At 56.3% G+C, this 17,448-nt stretch overlaps 2 protein-coding genes across 5 annotated transcripts in view; one reads left to right on the top strand and one right to left on the bottom strand.

Annotated features, from left to right (window-relative positions):
- Nucleotides 1-4,706, top strand: part of APH1B (aph-1 homolog B, gamma-secretase subunit) — a 43,440-nt gene extending 38,734 nt beyond the window's left edge. Inside the window, exon 7 of the mRNA XM_036439735.2 lies at nucleotides 3,628-4,706. The gene's annotated coding sequence lies outside the window, so the exon portion shown is untranslated. The remainder of the gene's footprint in view (nucleotides 1-3,627) is intronic.
- Nucleotides 3,624-17,448, bottom strand: part of CA12 (carbonic anhydrase 12) — a 53,023-nt gene continuing 39,198 nt past the window's right edge. The window contains exons 6-11 of one of the 4 annotated variants that reach the window (XM_036439711.2): nucleotides 16,877-16,940; nucleotides 16,513-16,670; nucleotides 15,724-15,850; nucleotides 6,680-6,712; nucleotides 5,745-5,832; nucleotides 3,624-4,534 (exon numbers count right to left, since the gene is read on the bottom strand). In XM_036439711.2, the coding sequence (XP_036295604.1) occupies nucleotides 4,459-4,534; nucleotides 5,745-5,832; nucleotides 6,680-6,712; nucleotides 15,724-15,850; nucleotides 16,513-16,670; nucleotides 16,877-16,940 (546 nt within the window). In that variant the 3' untranslated portion in view covers nucleotides 3,624-4,458. The remainder of the gene's footprint in view (nucleotides 4,535-5,744; nucleotides 5,833-6,679; nucleotides 6,713-15,723; nucleotides 15,851-16,512; nucleotides 16,671-16,876; nucleotides 16,941-17,448) is intronic. The other 3 variants (XM_045581809.1, XM_045581819.1, XM_036439720.2) reach the window with 3 other exon arrangements.

The following is a 17,448-nucleotide window of genomic DNA, read 5'->3' as shown; positions in this document are numbered from 1 at the left end:
GGCATGGGGACCCTCCACACCTTCCGCCACACCCTGGGCCATGCGTGCCTGCCAGGCCATTTCCAATGTGGACATGGATGGTGATGCCAGAGCAGTGCCCACTGCACAGGTGACAGCCCGCTTCCCCGCGGGCAGCCCCAGAGGTCTGGTTTCCTCTTCTAAGTGGGCCTCAAGACTTCTCCCTCCGCCTCAAAGGAAGCAAGGTGACTTGTTCTAACAGAGGCACCACTGACAATCCAAGAGGTGCTGGTCTCCTGGAGCTGGAGTGGAGACTGCCTTGTCAGGTGCAGGAATGTCAGGACCAAGGAGGTGGAGGTTGGGCGGGGAAGCAGATAGCCCTGGGTCAGGGTCCCACATCATCAGGTCCCTGGCAATTAACCAGGCGCCCTTGTGTCCACAGCCAGAACTTTCCCACAAGGCACTGGGGCGCCCCAGGCTGGATTCCGGGGCATGGCCCAGAGGCATGGCCAGGGCAGGGAGGGCTGGGGAGTGCTCCTTCCTGAGCCAGGGAAGGAGGTGGGAGGAGGCCTGCAGCTGGTCTAAGGTCAGCTGGTCTGTTCGCCTAGGCCTGATTTTCCACCTGCCCTCTTTCCTACCGCCCTCCGCCCTCTGTATCTGCCTCCCAGTCCTCCTATCCTCTGTCTCCCACCCCCGCCCCTCACGCCCTTCCAGAGCTTTCTGCCAGTGTTTATCTTTGTGTGAAAGTCCTCTGGGTCTAACCTCTCAAAGGAAGAGGTCAGCCTCCCACATCCGCACAGGGCCGTCCTGCCCTGGCCACATGGGCCGCCTGAGCACTGGAGGGTGGTCAGTGAGACTAGAGAGACTCCGTTTATTTTATTTTCAGAAGTTTACATTGAAAAGCTGACCACTGACTCAGTTATTTGGAAAACTTCTGGGTGTATTTGGAGCGAGTATGTAAATCTGCTTTTCCAACTATAAATTTTATGTAGTCTAAATATGGATAAAATGTTTTCAGTGAAAATGGAGCCTCTGAATTGTGATGTGCTAGAAGTGTAAAATACACACTAGATTTCAGACTTGCTATGAAAAAACAACACACGAATGAAAATCTTTCATATAAAAATATTGATCACATGTTGAAACTATAGTATTTTGGGTCTATTGGGTTACATACAATATGGTAAAATTAATGTCACTGGTTTCTTTTACTTTTTTTGGGGTGTGGCTCCTAGAACTTTAAAATGTCACGTCTTACATTATATTTTATTGTATTCCTGCTGGGCTGTGTGCTTAGCTTGTCCATTTGGCTGGATTTCGATGAGGAGGCGATGGCCACGCTGAGGGCGGACTGGGGTCTCCTGGGCCAGCCTGTGGCTCTTGTCACCACACTTCCCGTCCTCACTGCCAGGGAGCTGAGAGCAGGGAGCAGGGCAAGGGCTGTGGGGGGAGACGGGGGGTGACTTCCATGGCACCCATCTCCACCCTGGGGCGACTGAAGTGAGAGCCGGGAGCTTTCCTAAGAAAGTCAAGTACACCAGGATGGCCTGGCTTCTTCAGCAAACCGGAATCTGAAGTGTGGACTTAGACAAGAGATGGCAGGAGGGGGACAGTGTGTTTTGTAAAAAGGATCCAGAATGAGGTCACATTCAGGCAACCAAGAGAGGCTGCCACCCTACGAGGTAGAATATCTAGTAAAGGGACATGCGACCCGTTTCCCGTGTTCATGGCACTTTGGTGAAGAATAGCTTGCTCTTTTCTTCTGACTTAGTTTTCAAGGCTCTTTCCCTCATCACTTCCGGGGAAGCGGCTGTGACCCTGGGCTGCAGGCGCCACAGGCCTCCACCCGCCCTAGAGGGACGAAGGACCTCCGTGTGGGACCTTTGGAGCCAGGTTCTAAGACCCGGATGCAGACGGCTCTGCTGTTCATTCTGGTTGGTTACTTGTCACCCTACCCTGGGAACTGCCACGTGCTTTCCCCTCACCTCCCAAAATCAGTCTCCCGTGAAAAACTTTATTTATAATTTCTCATATTTACAGTGTCTTCATTACAATCATCCTTACAATAAATACATAAGTGCTGAACAGACCTTCGTCACAGTGGCCATGCTCCGTCCCAGGCACGGGGACAGAGGGGTGCTGCGGACCCCGGTGCTCCCCAAGGGCCAGCCAGGAGGCGCTCGGAGAGCTGAGTGGAGGGGGGAAGAAGTTAAGGTCTGAACTTGAAATGCAATGAATAGTCCATGCAGCAAAATCTTAGAATATCTATTAAGAAAACAGGTGTCGGTTTTTACTGTTTTATCAGATGAAACTGAAGAAACGAAATGGAGAGACCCCTGACCCCCACGAGTGAGAGACACAAAGCCAGGCCGCCACCCCCCCCCCCCTTCCCACGCACAGGCTTCCCTCCCTCCGCTGTGGCCGGGGTCAGTGGGGTCCGTGAGAGCCGGAGGGGAGGCGCCCCAGTCCCAGAGGCGGAGCCTCGGGAGCCGGTGAGGATTGGAGGGAGGTTGCCTGCTGGCTCTGGGAGCCTCTGCTCGCTTCCCTGGCTCTGTTTTTCTCAGCCGGGAGGCCAGAGCCTGAGCTATGGGGAGAAGAGGGCAAGAGAAATGCCACCGCTTTCACTGCCCAGTGAGTCTTTCTTCTTATGAAAGCCATTGCCAGGCCCAGGGATCTCTCTGTTCTCAAAGCGTATCTGCCAAAGGCGCAGAGAGCTCTCTGAGTGGGTCCCACTGCGCTGAGCGGTTCGTGTTGGTTTCTGAGGGCCACGCTGGGCCGAGGCCAAGAAAGCATTGCCTTGTTTACGTCGCTGGTCCCACTGGGTTGTCCCTGCTGTGGGTGGACCAGCGTCAGGTGTGCTGACCGCAGCACGCGAGGCCACCCAGGCCCCGGCCCTGCCAGAGGCTCGCGACACCCACGTCTCCCTGGCGCCGCGGGGCCAGGCGTAACTGCCAGGCACACGAGCCAGAGGCGCAGGCCTGCTCACTGGGGCGGTGGTGAGAGTGGAGAGTGGCGAAGACCTGTGGGGTCAGAGGGAGAGCAGGAGGGGAGGGAGGACAGAAAGGGACCGTGCTTCAGGGGGACATTCCATGCTGTCAGATGAGGCTGGGAACCAGCGGGTTCTGTGAGCTGGGGGGTGCGGACCCGAGAGGCCGCGGCGGGGGCCCCTGCTCGGGCCTGGGCTCTTCCATCGGAGGGGACGGTGGAGGAGTTGTCTCCTCAGGAGCTGCCTTTGGGTCTTGGGGGGGAGACCATGAGGGATCTTGGGAACAGTCCTTTCGTTTGTTGCCAGCCCGGCACAGAAAACGCTCTGCTGTCATGCCTTGAAAATACTTTTTGACTAAGCTGTGCTCGGTCCTCAGAGAAGTAGCCAAATCCCAGTTCCACGAAGGAGTGAGAAATGAAATTGAAGCAAAAGAGTCAAAGCTCATCAGTCACTTTGCTTCTGCCTATTTCCTAGATCACATGTGTCAAACACAAGGCCCGCGGGCCAAATCCGTCCCGCCAGGCCTTGCAATGTGGCCTGCACCGCTCTGTCATCACTGCACTCCGCTGCGTTTCCATCACAATGACAGTTTATGACTGTTCAGTAAACCATTCGGCCCGCGATTTAGGCTGGATTTTAGATTTTGCCCCCTTCTCTGATTGAGTTCGACACCCCTATCCTAGATTCTCAGAACTCACGTCTGCTCAGGAGAGAGAAAGCAACAGCTCTTGTTCCAGGGGCGGCCCAATTATGAATAACATCTACAGAGCATCAACCCGCACTGCCCCCCGGACGGGCATGTGGGCTTGGGCTCCCTACTCTGTCCTTCTCACACTCACAGCTTCCAAGATCCCTCAGACCATGTCTCCCATGCTCTCTACAGTCTGGTCGGCATGTCTGACCCAAAGGACAGGACTGGGAAGATGCCCTTCCATCTTTCAAAGACTATCTCCTTTCTTTCATCCCAGGCACCTGGACCCTGTGCCTGTGCTTCCCACCCCACCCCCCCCACCCCACCCCCCCACCCCCCACGGTCAGACTAAAGGTCATGTCACAGTAGGAGGGTCAGAGGAAGACAACACCGGCTTCCCTGAGGCAGGACTTGAGTCTTCAAAGCAAACCAAAGTAGAGGGTGTGCATGGGTACGCGCTGGTGCGAAAGCTTAGACGAGGAGCTGACCTTTGACCTGAGTGAAGCCCTGGAGAAAGTGACTTCCCATTATCGCAGCCCCCACAGCGACGTGGTGTGTGTCCCCAGAGCCCCGACCGCTTCTGGTCTCACACAGATGAAGCACACAGCTCCGAGTCCCCGCTCCCGGGGAGCTCTCCCATCCACGATCGCCCTGGGAGAGGCCGCACATCAGGGTGGGGGGCACCCAGCTAGAGGCCCCCACGGGTCTGGGGTGTTTGTGGGGTGAGCTGCACAGAACCTTCGGGTAGCTCCAGTGTCCAGGGCGCCGCCGTGTGAAAGCATCCAAAGCAAAGTCCGTCCGCGGTGCCTGCAGCGCCGGGGCCTCAGGCGTGGGCCTCCGCCTCCTTCCTGAGGGCCGGCTTGTAAATGACGCCTTTATTGCCGCTGCCTTTCTTACTGCTGGAAGGAGAGGGACACACACAGCTCGTTAGTCAAAGGGGGAGAGAGGCCGAGCGCAGCTTTGCTCAGCTAGGTAATGAGGCGAGTGTTAGGAAGCAGATTCCTGTCTCGGGACCTTTTCTGTCTGTTTTCAGCGGGAATGGCTGCATCTAAAGCATGAACCAAGATGGGATCGGCTCATTGTCCAACTGTTCCTTTTTAACGCCTGGCAGTGCTAGGCCTGCGTTTTGAAGAAGATCTCGTTACCACCCTTGCTTCAAACCTTTGACTCCATTGCAGGGTTCCTGGCAACCTTTTTTTTTTTTTTTTTTTTTTTTCATGCCAGGAAACATCCATTGGGTTTTTTTTGTTTTTGTTTTTGTTTTTTTTGGGGGGGGAACAAACATAACAATGAAATATGAGCAGAGGGCACTGTAGCTAAAGTGAGTGGAAAATGAAATTTTCCTTCACGTTTCTTTTGGGATTCATAAAAGGCAAATACCATATGATTTCATATGTGGGATCTAACGGAACAAAATAAACAAAATGGAAACGTACTCATAGGTACAGAGAACGACTGACAGCTGTCAGGAGGTTGAGGGGCTGGGTGAAAAAGTGAAGGGGTTAAGAAAATCAAACTTGTGGACTCAGACAACAGTACCTGGGGGAAGGGATGTAGAAGAGGGTGAAAGAGGGTAAAGGGAGGACAAGTGGTGATGGAAGGAAATTAGACCCGGGGGGGTGTACACACAATATTCAGATGATGTATTACAGAATTGTACATTGAAACCTGTTAACCAATATAACCCCAATTAATTCAATAAAAAGTATATATATATATAAAGAAGAAGAAGAAGAAGAAGAAGAAGAAGAAGAAGAAGAAGAAGAAGAAGACGACGACACACCACATGTAAAGGTCTTGGAAGACAGCCTTGCTGCTTACATTTAGGCAAATGGGACTCCCCCCACCCACCACCACCACCACCCAGAGCCCCATCCAAGGTTTTAGCCACAGCAGCCAGGCTGGCAGAACCTCCAGCGTAACGACCCTTGTACGACCAGCATCTCATGCAAAGGAGGCCTGAGCCAGGGGCGTGTGGGAACCAGCGCTCCCAGGCTGTGTTGGTACCGGGGGCGGGGGCTCTCAACTGTGCCGTCTGCCTTCCAAGACGGTTTCCTCCTCATGGACACATACGCCACCCACCCCTGCTTCCCAGCAAAACCAGCTCACCTCTTCTTCCTTCTGAAAAGCCAGATGGACACTGCCAGGACGATGCAGATGCCGAGGATGCAAGCCAGGGCCACCGAAAGAATGATTCCTGGTGAAGAGGCAGTGAACACGTGTTAACATGCCTCCCTCCCCTTCCTCTTTCCCCACAGCACATGGTGTGACAGCACAGGGCAGGTACATAATCATCCACTGGAAGGAGTCATTCCCTATCTCTGGTCTGAGCAGGACTGGCTGGAGTGCTGAGGGGGCCACTTGCAGACTGTGGTCATTGTCCAGCAGGGGTTCTCAAATGGGCACCAGGATCGTCTGAAGAGCTTGTTTAACACATAGACTTTTTTGAGTCCAACCCTCAGAGACTCTAATTCAGTCTGGGTATGGAGCCCAAGGATCTGCCTTCTTATTAAAACTCCTCAAGCTGATGCTGATGTATGTGGTCCATGTACCAGCCTTTGAGAAACCCTGGGCTACAGAATAAGAACTTATTCCACCTTTGCTTATTGGGCTTAAGGCCCACGGGGATGCCTCTGTATCAGGGTGGCCCCCCAAGTTCCATTGCACAGCTCTAAACAGTCCAAAAGCAATCAGGGGCCCCTCCCCGAGGTCACCTCGCCAACCCCCCCACCTCCCCCTGGGGCCCAGGCATGTTGTCAGGCAATGGCTTTCCACCATGGCCAACCGAGATCGGAGACAGGCTCTGTGAATGCACACGTGCTGTACGGAGTGATTAGGTCTTTCATTTGGGAGCGTTTGATTGGCGGTGCCCCTTTGAATCAGAGAGAGAGAGGGGTGAGGGTGAGACCCCCAGTGTGAAGGGCCGGAGCCAGAGCAGCAGCACAGAGGAGCACAGAGGAAGGGCAGGAAGAGCCGCAGGCCCAGATCACACTGAGAATCACAGCCATCACCCGCGGCAGCATGCACGGCCGGCGGCCACGTACCCAGGCTCAGTCCTGCGGAGGTGAGGTCTCGCTCTTTGAAAGGGAAGGAAAAGATGGGAAGTTAACCGAGTCAAGCCGTGGTGGGCAAGGCCAGTGTGTGGAAGCTCTACCTGTCGTTGGCTTGGTGGTACTAGGCGGACGGGGTGAAGGGCCTGGCCCGCCGAGGGGATCCCACAGTGATCCCTCCTTCGGATGTTCTCTGATCACAGCAGGCTCTTTGCCTGGGCCGGACTTCAGCTTTTCATACGAAGCGGCCCAGGTGGCAAGTGAGGAAGGCTAAGCGTCCCCTTCTGCATGGCAGGCTGTCACCTGGCTCTCTGGTACCTACCCCTCTTCCCCAGCAAGGAGCCGGCCGTGTCTGGCTGGCAGGGCTGGCAGAGTGTGGTTGGAACCTGTCCCCACACTTCTGCTCCGTCCCCAGCCAGGCTTGTTGTCCTGGTTTGGTGCTATTATTTATTACTCCGGCCCCACTGGTTAAATGAGAAACGCCTCCACACCAGCCTCCCTCCTGTGCCACGTGGGACCAGCGGAGTGCGGCTTCTCTCAGCAGCTACTGTGGCAGATAATGGGGCGAGTTAGACGTCCTCAGTGGGGCTGACATAGTGCCCAGTGCCTAAGGTGAGATCCTGTAGTCAGCCTATTGTAAGGTGACCAGACGTCCCGCTTTTGGCAGGACAGTCCCGATTTTAACAATTTGTCCCGTGTCCCAATATCAGGACTTTTAAAAAAAAAATGCCTCGGGATGTGGGACAAATTGTTAAAAATCGGGACTGTCCCGCCAAAAGCGGGACATCTAACCACCTTAGCCTATTGGGACCTCCCCAGGGGAGGGGCGTGGTGACTCCATCTGCTCCCGTAGGACAGGGAGTCCAGTCCTGGAGCCTCTGGGTGCCCAGCCTGCTCCTTCCCGTTCTTAAAACCACCCCTCCTCCTCCCAGCAGGGCCTCCGTCTAAACCAGCCTCTGCCTCCACCCCTCTTGTCTGGCGCTTCTCTGACTCGGGAGGAACGAGCGGCCTGTATGTGTGGATGTTTGCTCCAGTTCTCGGTGGAGGCAGGGGTTGTGCAGGAGGGGCCATCCAGCCTGACACTAAGGAGAGCCCGTGTGGCCCTGAGACCCTGGGCGAGCCCTGGCCAGGTGCGAAGTGCCCGCAGAGGGCCAGGCCCTTGTCCTGGGGTCACTTGACACCCTAGGGAACCAGACCTGAGACACCGTGAGGCTCTGCTCACGCCTTCTGCCGTGTGGCCAGTGTCAGGCTGTTTCCCTCGGGCCATCTGCCTGTGTCCTTCCCTGCGATTCTGCAATCTCAGACTGAGTCTGCAGCCTCCTCCCGGCCCAAGGCCGGCCCTGGGGTCTCTGGTCCGGCTTCCCAGGTGGGCCTGGGGGCCGTACGGATAAGCGGCAGGTGTGGGGAGGAGCTGGCCACAAGCACAGGGTGACCTGCTCTCAGCCACCACCGGTAGCCATGGCCTCCCAAGTGGTTCCCCGCCTGAACACCGGGTCCGTGTGTGGCCCGGGAGGCCCTCAGGACACGACTTTCCCCCGGGAGAGTGTCGTGTTTGTGCAGCTCATGCTTGTTCCCCGCTCGGCTGTGGCCTCCGTGCTCTGGAATTTGGTATTGGGTGTGTTTTTCCTTTTAAGGAACCTGGAGGCGACCGAGGCCTCTAGGACCTTAAAAACATCAACCACCCAGAAAACCCCAACTAGTCATGGCTTTCTTTCTAGGCCTTTCGATGAAATACACCTTTGTTCTTTGTTCCTAAAACTCCAGATGCCTGTGGTACCAAACCAGTTCTCACCACAGGAGGCTGTAACTAGGAAGCCCAACCACTTGGCTGAGCCGTCCAAACTCGACAGTTTCTATCGTCACCATCTTCACAGTCACCTCACGTGTCCCGGGAGCCACAGGCCCGGACAGCCGACAGGGCTCCGGGGCTGGAGGGGGTGCCCGCCCCGTGGCCTGGGGAGCTGGGCAGCCTGCGGAGGCCAGGCCTCCGGGAATGGGCTTCTCTCGAGAGCCCCGCTTGGTGGCTGGTCTGGAGGGAGAGTCCGCCTGCCTGGCTCCCTGAGCAGTGGCCGTGCTGCATGGGGCCCGTGCACAATGGCCTGGTTTTCTCCTTGTGAGGGCCAGGGGGCCCCTGCTTGGGAACAGGGAGAGGAGAGCCAGCACCGCAACCAGGGGCGCCCCAAGGCTGGGCCAGAAGCTTTCAACCACAACTTCGATGCAGCTTCAGCAAAGCAGCCTGACTGAGCAAGTACAGAGCGTCAGCCACCTCTGAGACGCGCCTGCAGAAGCCCAGGCAGGAAGGTGACGGGATGCCACGCCCCGCCTCCTGCAGCACCAACCGTCACGGAAGCGGGGCTTTTCTGCGGAGCAGGGCGAAGCCGTGGGCTGGGGTCCCATGGAAGGCGGACACCAAAGCATCTACGAACTAAAGGGTGAGGGGGAGCCGGGAGGCTCTGGGCCGCAGAGAGAGCTGTTGGGGTGACCGGAGATTCAGGCCCAGAGAGAGAAACCAAAGCCTGCATCACAGCAGCTTCCGGGATGCTGCAGGGAACAGGCATCCAAGATGATGCGGGAGAGACAGAGCTTGAGAAATTCATCTGTAGATTCAACAAAGAAATGGTTTGGTTCTGATGGTGAACAAGACAAGCTGTTCCCGTTGAAGGTCAGTGGGACAGACAGGAGAAACAGAGGGAGGCCGGTGGACAGAGATGGACACGAGAGTCCCTGGATGAGAGACAAGGGAGGAGCCCCTGAGCTTCGGGTAACGGGGCACGCTGCACTGACATGAGGGAGCCATCTGTCCGAATTCCGTAATGTGCTCCGGTGCATGTCAGGGCGAGCAGAGACAGGGCGATCCGACACTCACAAGGAAACCACACAGATACCGTGACCATCACATGCCTCGCCCAGAAGGGACAGCTTCAGAGGACGGGCAGGCTGCCTGCCACGGGGGCACTGCTACCTGGTCTGGCTGGCTCAGGAGCTGCGGCTTCCACGGGCATCATGCTGGGCCGAGGGCTGCGGCTTAACTGCTCTTGAGGTCTTCTGAGGCCTCAAGCGCAGACAGAAAGGTCCAGCCGAGGAGCAAGCACCTCGTTGACACAGCTCGGAGTTCCTGGAACAAGTCCAGCCTTTTCCAGGCTATTGGCAATTCTGTTTACTCAGACAGAATTCTGAGTAAAAAGGAATACAGTCCTTTTCTAAGGATTATTTTAAAGTATGGACCATGTTTTGGTAGGGGCCATGTTAGGTAGTGAAAACAGAAAGAGGCAGGGAGCGTTTGGGTAATCCCATTCCGAATGGTAAGACTCTGACTATCCTGCTTCAGACAAGTCACGGACTCCAGGCAGCGACACGCTAGCCCTCACCAGGATGATGCTTTGGTAAGATGGGCTCAGTCATCGCAGAACATCACCATCCTTGGAGGACCTACCTGGGGACTTGTCCTTATGAACACTATGAGGAAATAATCCAGGAAAGAAGTCATTTTGACAAATAAGTCGGCTGAGAAGATACTACGGGATCACATGAGAGAACTGGTTTTCTACGACTGTAATAGGGAAGGAGGGAGGGCTTGCAGGAATTCCAGGTTGCAGGAATGCAGGCCCAGGAGAGGGGGCTGCACGGCTCTAGGGCAGTAGGCGCGGGTTACAGTGCCCGCCTCGGGTGCATGGCGCTATCCCTGCTGAAGGGAGGATGGGTGGTGAGGGGGACTTTTATCCTGATCAGGTCGGGGCCCCGGAAAGCCTGGTAGCAGCTCTAGGCAACTCCCCCCTGAGGCCTTCATAGCTAAGTTCCCATCTTTAGTTTTTCTTAAACAAGTGAATTGATTTTAATGCTGTTGGCAAACTGTTAGCAAAGCAAAATAAAGATAAAACTAAATGGTAACAATCCACCAGGCTTATGTTCAAATCATTCTGCAGAGAAGACCCTGGCGAGGGACGGGGAAGGGAGACAGGTTGGTTACATTCTTTCAAACTTGTCATGAGCGCCAGGCACAGGGCCAGGCACAAAAAGTGAGAAAGACTCCCATCGTCCCTGTTCTTACGGCGCCTGTGGTGTGCGGACAAGCTAGACATCTTTCTGTTTCCGTGCGGCAACAAACCACCCTGCGGTGCCCTCAGTCACAGAGACGGCACGTGACTCCAGCTTCTCTTGAAGGAGACCAAGTTGCAGTCAGGGGGACTGGGAGACTTCTGGGAGGACATGATTGCAATTGGGCTTTGAAAGGGTTTTGCAGGTGGAAGAGGCGAGGGGCCTCCCAATGGGAACAGTGTAGGCAAAGCAAATGGGGTACGCACCCAGAGACAGCCGCCGGGCTAGGAGGGGGCTGACAGTGTGGCTGGTGCTGGGGAGATGGCGATGGGCAGGTCACAGGCCACCTCGCCAAGGCAGTTCCAGCTCCCGGTCGGACCCCCTTGCCCACTGTCGTTTCTGAACACGGTCTGCTCTGGGCCAGAGGCTTGTTAGGGGCAAGGCAAGGCCCACTGTGGGCTCTCTGTTCCCCACTGAGCTAGCCTGGCTGTGCGCCGAAAGCCAGAGGGGTGGTGAGCTGCCTTGGATGAAGGGACTGGGACTCGCTGCTCAGCCCGTGGATGTTACTCCTGACCCGCCAGCCCCGCCCCCTGGGGCAGCTGGAAGGCAGGCGCTCCTCTGGGCTGTCATTGGGGTGCTCTGGAAGAACTGATCCTTTCCCATCTCATGGAGTTTATTTATAAATAGGAACTTTGAGAAACACAAGGTCAATAACCACATAGCATCCATTCCAGTCTCAAAACATTAGATAATTAGCCATCTTAGCTTTGTAAGCTTTTGATTCTACCTCTTTTTCAAAGGTTTTCTAAAAAGACCCAGGTTCCTTAGGGTCAAGCAAAATCTGATCGGGCTACTCCGCAGATTTGCTGTGGGTGAGACCCCCCCACACCCCCGTCCCCATCACCACAGTGCAGCCCTTCTGTGTACCTGCACCTCAGCCCGCTCTGCTCCTACTGCAGGGACATGCAGTTGCTCAGCGCAGGCCCATAAGACAGGATTATAGAAACTTTGTGGCTTCCTCTTGTCCCTCAATGTTGAAAAGAGGGCTAGACAACATGAGTACTCAGGTTGGACGAGCTCTAGCCTTGTCGCCCATCACCATCTGGACCCAGTGTCGGTGTCTGAGGCTAAGAAGAGTCAGTTTGCAGGAACCAAGAACTGAGCCCCTGGACTCCAGTGACTCCGCCTCTGCAGGCCTTCCCTTCCTCGCAGGGGCATCTGGCTTCCTGTGAGGCGGGAATGGTCCCGGGATGTGCTCCTCTCTCCGGATCCCGCCTTAAGGACATTGAGCCTGCTCTCCCCTCCTCAGTCCAGCTTCCGTTTGTGTCACTCAGTGGGGGCACCTTGTAGGAGCTGTGGAAAGTGCCTGGCCTGACTGTCGCCTCTCCAGGAAGAGTGGGCATTTTCACCAAAGGCAACAATGCGAGAAAACCTTGCACTAAAGGGAGGGAGGGGAACTCCAGTTTTACACCAGGAGCCCTGGTGGTGACTCTAGTGCCACATGGCATTCTCAGTCTGGAGAAGGAAGGTTACCCTGAAATAATAAGCTTGGGGTTTCTCATGCCAAACAATCAAACCCAAGAGGGACTCTGGGCCTCGTGTTCCTGTAGAATAGGGGTGTCGAACTCAATCAGAGAAGGGGCCAAAATCTAAAATCCAGCCTAAATCGCGGGCCGAATGGTTTGCTGAACAGTCATAAACTGTCATTGTGATGGAAACGCAGCGGAGTGCAGTGATGACAGCGCGGTGCGGGCCACATTGCAAGGCCTGGCGGGACAGATTTGGCCTGCGGGCCTTGTGTTTGACACATGTGCTGTAGAACTTGAGTATCTTTTTTATGTAATGGGGTATGTCCAAGGCTAAGAGAAATGGGTGAGAGAACTATTCATCCCAAAGATTACAAACCTCTTTCCCAGGGCTCGTGGTGTAATACCCTGGAGTCCTGTGACAGAAAAGTCCCTGTCCACGCCTGGGGCAGTAGTTCTCCATCAGGGCAATTTTGCCCCTCGGCCCCAGAAACATCTGGCCACATCTGCAGACAGCTGTGGCTGTTACAGGTTGGGGTGCTGCAGGCATCTGGTGGGCAGAGACCAGACGCTGCTAAAGCTGCAATGCACGGGACAGCCCCACAGCAGGAACCGTCCAGACCCAAATGCACGGTCTGGGAAGCCCTGCCGTGGGGCTCAGTCATGGTTAGACGACACCCCCTTGAGGACAGAACCCAGGTCCCGTCCTCCATTCTGAGCACAGCCGAGGAAGAGGCAGGCTCACGTTAAATCGCTCCACTCTGGCTAAGTCTCAGATCCTCCTTGCAAAGCCCATGCACTTTCTCTCCCAGAGGATATCCTTCCGGTGACTTTTTTCCAGGCAGTTTTCCAACTCGGCTGTTCCTGACAACTTCCAGAGAAAACCCGAGGGAACCACACCTAATTGCAAACACGCCTCTGAGACAGTGTGCAAATAATCGAGTCCAAACAGCTCCGGGCGCTCACTGACGAGCAGGCTCACCCACACACCTGCTCCCCCTCACACCTGCACCCCCGGCGAGGCAGCCGGTGTGAGAGGGCCTCCTGAGTGCAGTGCCCTGGTTTGGGGCCTCACTCCTGGGGGGCTGCCTCCTCATTACTCCTTGGTACCAGCCCCGTTGGCTGCCCGCGTCCTCTGGAAGTGAGAATTCTGGCCACGTTTCTATAATCAGCCTCCAAATGAGCAGGTTTGCCTGGGACTGCCATGGAGTCTCCCTCCAAGGAGAGAGCTGGTCCAGCCCGGGCTCTTCCCAGCGGCAGCTCTGGCTGAGCCCCGTGGTGCGGGCAGTGGCAACGCTGCATTTGGGCCTGATCTTGACGTCCTAAAAGCTGGGACTCGGCCTGGGGGCCGCTCCCTTCACCACCTGGGCGGTCTACAAAGCACCCCACTACGCCCCGACGGCACCGCCCGCTCTACAAGCGCCAGCTTAGACCCGCGCCGGTCTAAGAAGATGGCTAATTACTCCCAACGCCACAGTTCATCGTTACACGCGGGGGTTACTTTGGGATGTCAGCCTCAAGCTCCTGCATGGCTTCTTCTCATCCTCTGTAACCGCCCTCAAACACTGTCCCTGCAACGCAAAGTCAGGATGGGAGGCCGTTAGTGTCCACTCAGGGTCAGCACACGCCCCTGGAAGGGGGTCAGCCCGTGAGTCCACGGCCAGGGATCCAGGGCCAAAGAGGGACACCGTTTGCCCACATCATGCGGTCGGGAGGAAACAGAGTAAGTTCTTAGACCTACGTGTCCTGACCACAGGGGAGCGTTTGCCACCCTGGCCCCTGGGACGTGTATAGACGAGCCCAGAGAACAGAGCCGATTGTCATCTCAAATCACAAGCCAGGTCCACCCGGTCCACGTGGGCAAGTCCCCTCTCCGCAGGCAGAGTTCTCAGTTCTGGTTAAGAGATGAGGAATTTCTGTTTCACCTTTGACCCCATCTGCTCAGTTTAGAGGAACAGGAAAGGAGCAGGTTACATCCAGGGGGAGAATTCCGCACATCTGCGGTCTTTGAGAGCTCTCTAAGTCACATTACACACATTCTCAATTTTCAGGAAGGTCTGTGGTTCACAGATTCCGTTTTCAGGCCAGAAAATGGAGGGGAAGGGGAAGGTGACCAGACGTCCCGCTTTTGGCCGGACAGTCCCGATTTTCTAACAATTTGTCCCGTGTCCCTCGGCGTTTTAAAAAAGTCCCGATTTTTAAAAATGCCATGGGAAGCGGGACAAATTGTTAGAAAATCGGGATGTCTGGTCACCTTAGGAAAGGGGAAATTACCTTAACGAGTGGTATCTGGAGGGGAGAACCCAGAAGGTAAGTTCGTGGGCAGTTCTTGATCAAGCAATGGACAGAGGAGGACCTACTAGTGACCGGAGGTACAGGTACGGGTGACTCAGAAGGGCGTGCTTCCACAGCTTTCTAACCAGGGCTTTGAAATACAATCTGCATATGTTTACTAAGCTTAGTAGGTGACATTTAGAATCTCACACAATAAGAAAGGAACAAAGCAAGGCGGAGAGCTGGCAAGGACAGTTGGCACACGTGGGCGAAGGGGCCATCTCTAAATATGCGCACCTGGCCCAGGTCGGCCACCGGTGACATGTAAGGGTGAAGTGGTCCTTCCACCGGCCTCCCTGACCACGTGAGACTCCCAAGGTGGGGAAAGCTCAAGCCTCTGCAGGGAGAGAGAAACCTTGGAGGCCTGAAGAAGGGCGTGGGTCCCGGGGGTGCTCCCTTCCCCCCTTTCCCAGACCCTGCAGTATGAAGGTAGGTGCCCAGCAAGTCCAGATGGGGAGTTACAGTTCTGGGTTTAAAAGGGAGAGTGGGCTTTCACGGGTGTGTGTGTGTGTGTGTGTGTGTGTGTGTGTGTGTGTGTGTGTGTGTGGAGATACAGCGAACTGTTAGTTTCCTTCAGTAGCTGCTGTGCTGGTGCCTGAGCAGCTTCCGGGGGAGGAGGCAGAAAGGCAGTGAGGGCTGGTGCTTGCCTGCCTGAGGGTCCGGGCCTGCCGCCCTGGACGGTGAGCTGCTGTGCCCAGGGACGACCTCCTCCCTGAGGGCACCCTGGACATTGATGGTGCTGGTGGCAAACCCCCCAGCAAGGCTGGGGATGGGCCTTGGGGCTAAGAAAGCCTGGAAGGAGAAGTGAGCAGTGTGATCCCATGAAATGGGGCTGCCACATGCCTCAGGAGAAGGCGTAGGTCTCCAGAGCAGAGAGTCCCCGGAGCATTCTCTCTCTCCCAGCTGTGGGAGGCTCCCAGGCTTAACGAGGACTCCGGTCCGCGCCCCCCACGAAGGCTCAGGGAAGTGGAGAGCACGAAGGGGATCTCAGTGAACCCCCCACACAGTAGCTCCTCATGCACCCTGGTTCCCGCGGTGGCCACAGAGCTCATAACCCACCCAAGGACATCGGGACAAAGCCTGAGGGAGGGGGAGCAAAGGATGCCTTGGCACCACACTCCCCCCACGCCCTGCAGTCCTCACCTTGTTGGAAGGAGATGTACACCAGCCTCTCATCAAACTTCTGCACCCGCCGGAAGTTGTTGACCATTTCCCTGGGTGATGGGTCATTCTCGTGTGTGCAGTACAGAGCTGTCTCCAGATCCAGCAGCTGCGGGAGAGGGGCACACACCCTCAGGCAGAGTGAGGGCCCCCTGGCCTGACCTCAGGAGGGGACTTTCCCCTCTCTGCCCCCAGCGCCTTGGCAGAGAGAGACTCAGCAGAGAGCAGCGGGAAGACCAGAGAACAGCCCCCTCCCCTGTGGGCCTCTGGGTGACCGGGTCCGGGGGGGTAAGGTGATCTGTCTTCCCACCTCCCAGGCTTGGGGAAGGCGAGTGCAGATACCTGTGCCTGCCACCTGTGTGCAACTCAGAATCGGTTCAGAAACCGGGGAGCTGGGGCTGATGCAATGAGGAAATGGGAATCCCTGCCCTCTAGCTTACAGTCTATTGCGAGACGGAAGGCCAGAAGCCTCAGCAGCCACCTCTGCCCCTCTGACCGCACAGGTGATGACAGTGAGGGTTAGATTTGAAGAGACTGGTGCTGTCACCGCTGGCTAGTGGCAGAGCCAAGAGTTCCAGCACCTCTTTAAAAAGCGGCTCTTTTAAAGAACGGTGGGGACGGGCTCGGGTTCCTTTGACTTGACAGCCGCACAGGGCGCTCCCCAGGCGCCCGTGGCATTCGGGCGGTTGGAACAGGAGCCAGTGGAGCTCTAGGTGAGGACAGCGAGCCGCTGGGGAGGCTACGGCGGGGCCTGGCGGGGCCGGCGCTCACCTGCTCCCGGGAAACGTGCACGGGGTTCCGGAACACCGTCCAGAGCACCGTGGGGCTGCAGGGCGGCGTGGTCAGGGAGCCTCGGTAGCGGTAGTACTCGGCCGGCCGCTGGGGAAGCAGCTCCTCAATGCTGAAGCCGGGAATGTGCACTTCCTGTCCTGGAGAGACAGGGGGGTCGGGGGGGATGCGTGGGCCTCAATCCCCACCGCGGAGGGGCAGCGGAGCCGGTGACTGAGCCCAGAAACGTGAACGAGCCCCTTTCTGGCCCCAGGCACTGCCCTCCGCATCCATTTTCCTTCAGGTCCCACAGGAGTCACTGCATCCGTCCCACCAGAGGGCGACACGGCAACCCAGGACCCCTCACCTTTGTACTTGACGTGCTGAAGGTGACTGAAGATCTTGTCATAGGCGGGATTGAAGGAGCCCATCTGCAACAGAGACAGGGATGGACTGGGAGAGATTCCTATAGGCGAGCCTGGGCCGACAGTGGTGATGGGAGAGCTTGGCCGGGGCCATGGTCACTGTGCCAGGCCTCCCTGAAGAATGCCCTTCAGGAGGACAGATATGATGGGCCTCCCGGCTGGTACGGGGTTGGTAGAGCGATCCTGCCTCCTGTAGCTCAGGAGGTGCTGTTTCCACCCCAATGCTGGACGGGATGTAGCCCGCGCTCCCCGGTCACCCGCTGTGAGCCGGAACTCGAGGGAGCCAGGTCAGGCGGTGCGCATGTTGAGAAACAAGGCATACACTATCTCATTAGGGCAGTGGTCAGCAAACTCATGAGTCAACAGAGACAAATATCAACAGTACAACGACTGAAATTTCTTTGGAGAGCCACATTTTTTAAACTTAAACTTCTTCTAATGTCATTTCTTCAAAATAGACTCGCCCAGGCCGTGGTATTCCATGGAAGAGCCACACTCAAGGGGCCAAAGAGCT

Source organism: Pipistrellus kuhlii, unplaced genomic scaffold (assembly GCF_014108245.1).
Source record: "Pipistrellus kuhlii isolate mPipKuh1 unplaced genomic scaffold, mPipKuh1.p scaffold_m20_p_1, whole genome shotgun sequence".
NCBI lineage: Eukaryota > Metazoa > Chordata > Mammalia > Chiroptera > Vespertilionidae > Pipistrellus > Pipistrellus kuhlii.
The sequence above is the reverse complement of the archived record's forward strand: the minus strand, read 5'-3'. Positions and strand labels throughout refer to the sequence as shown.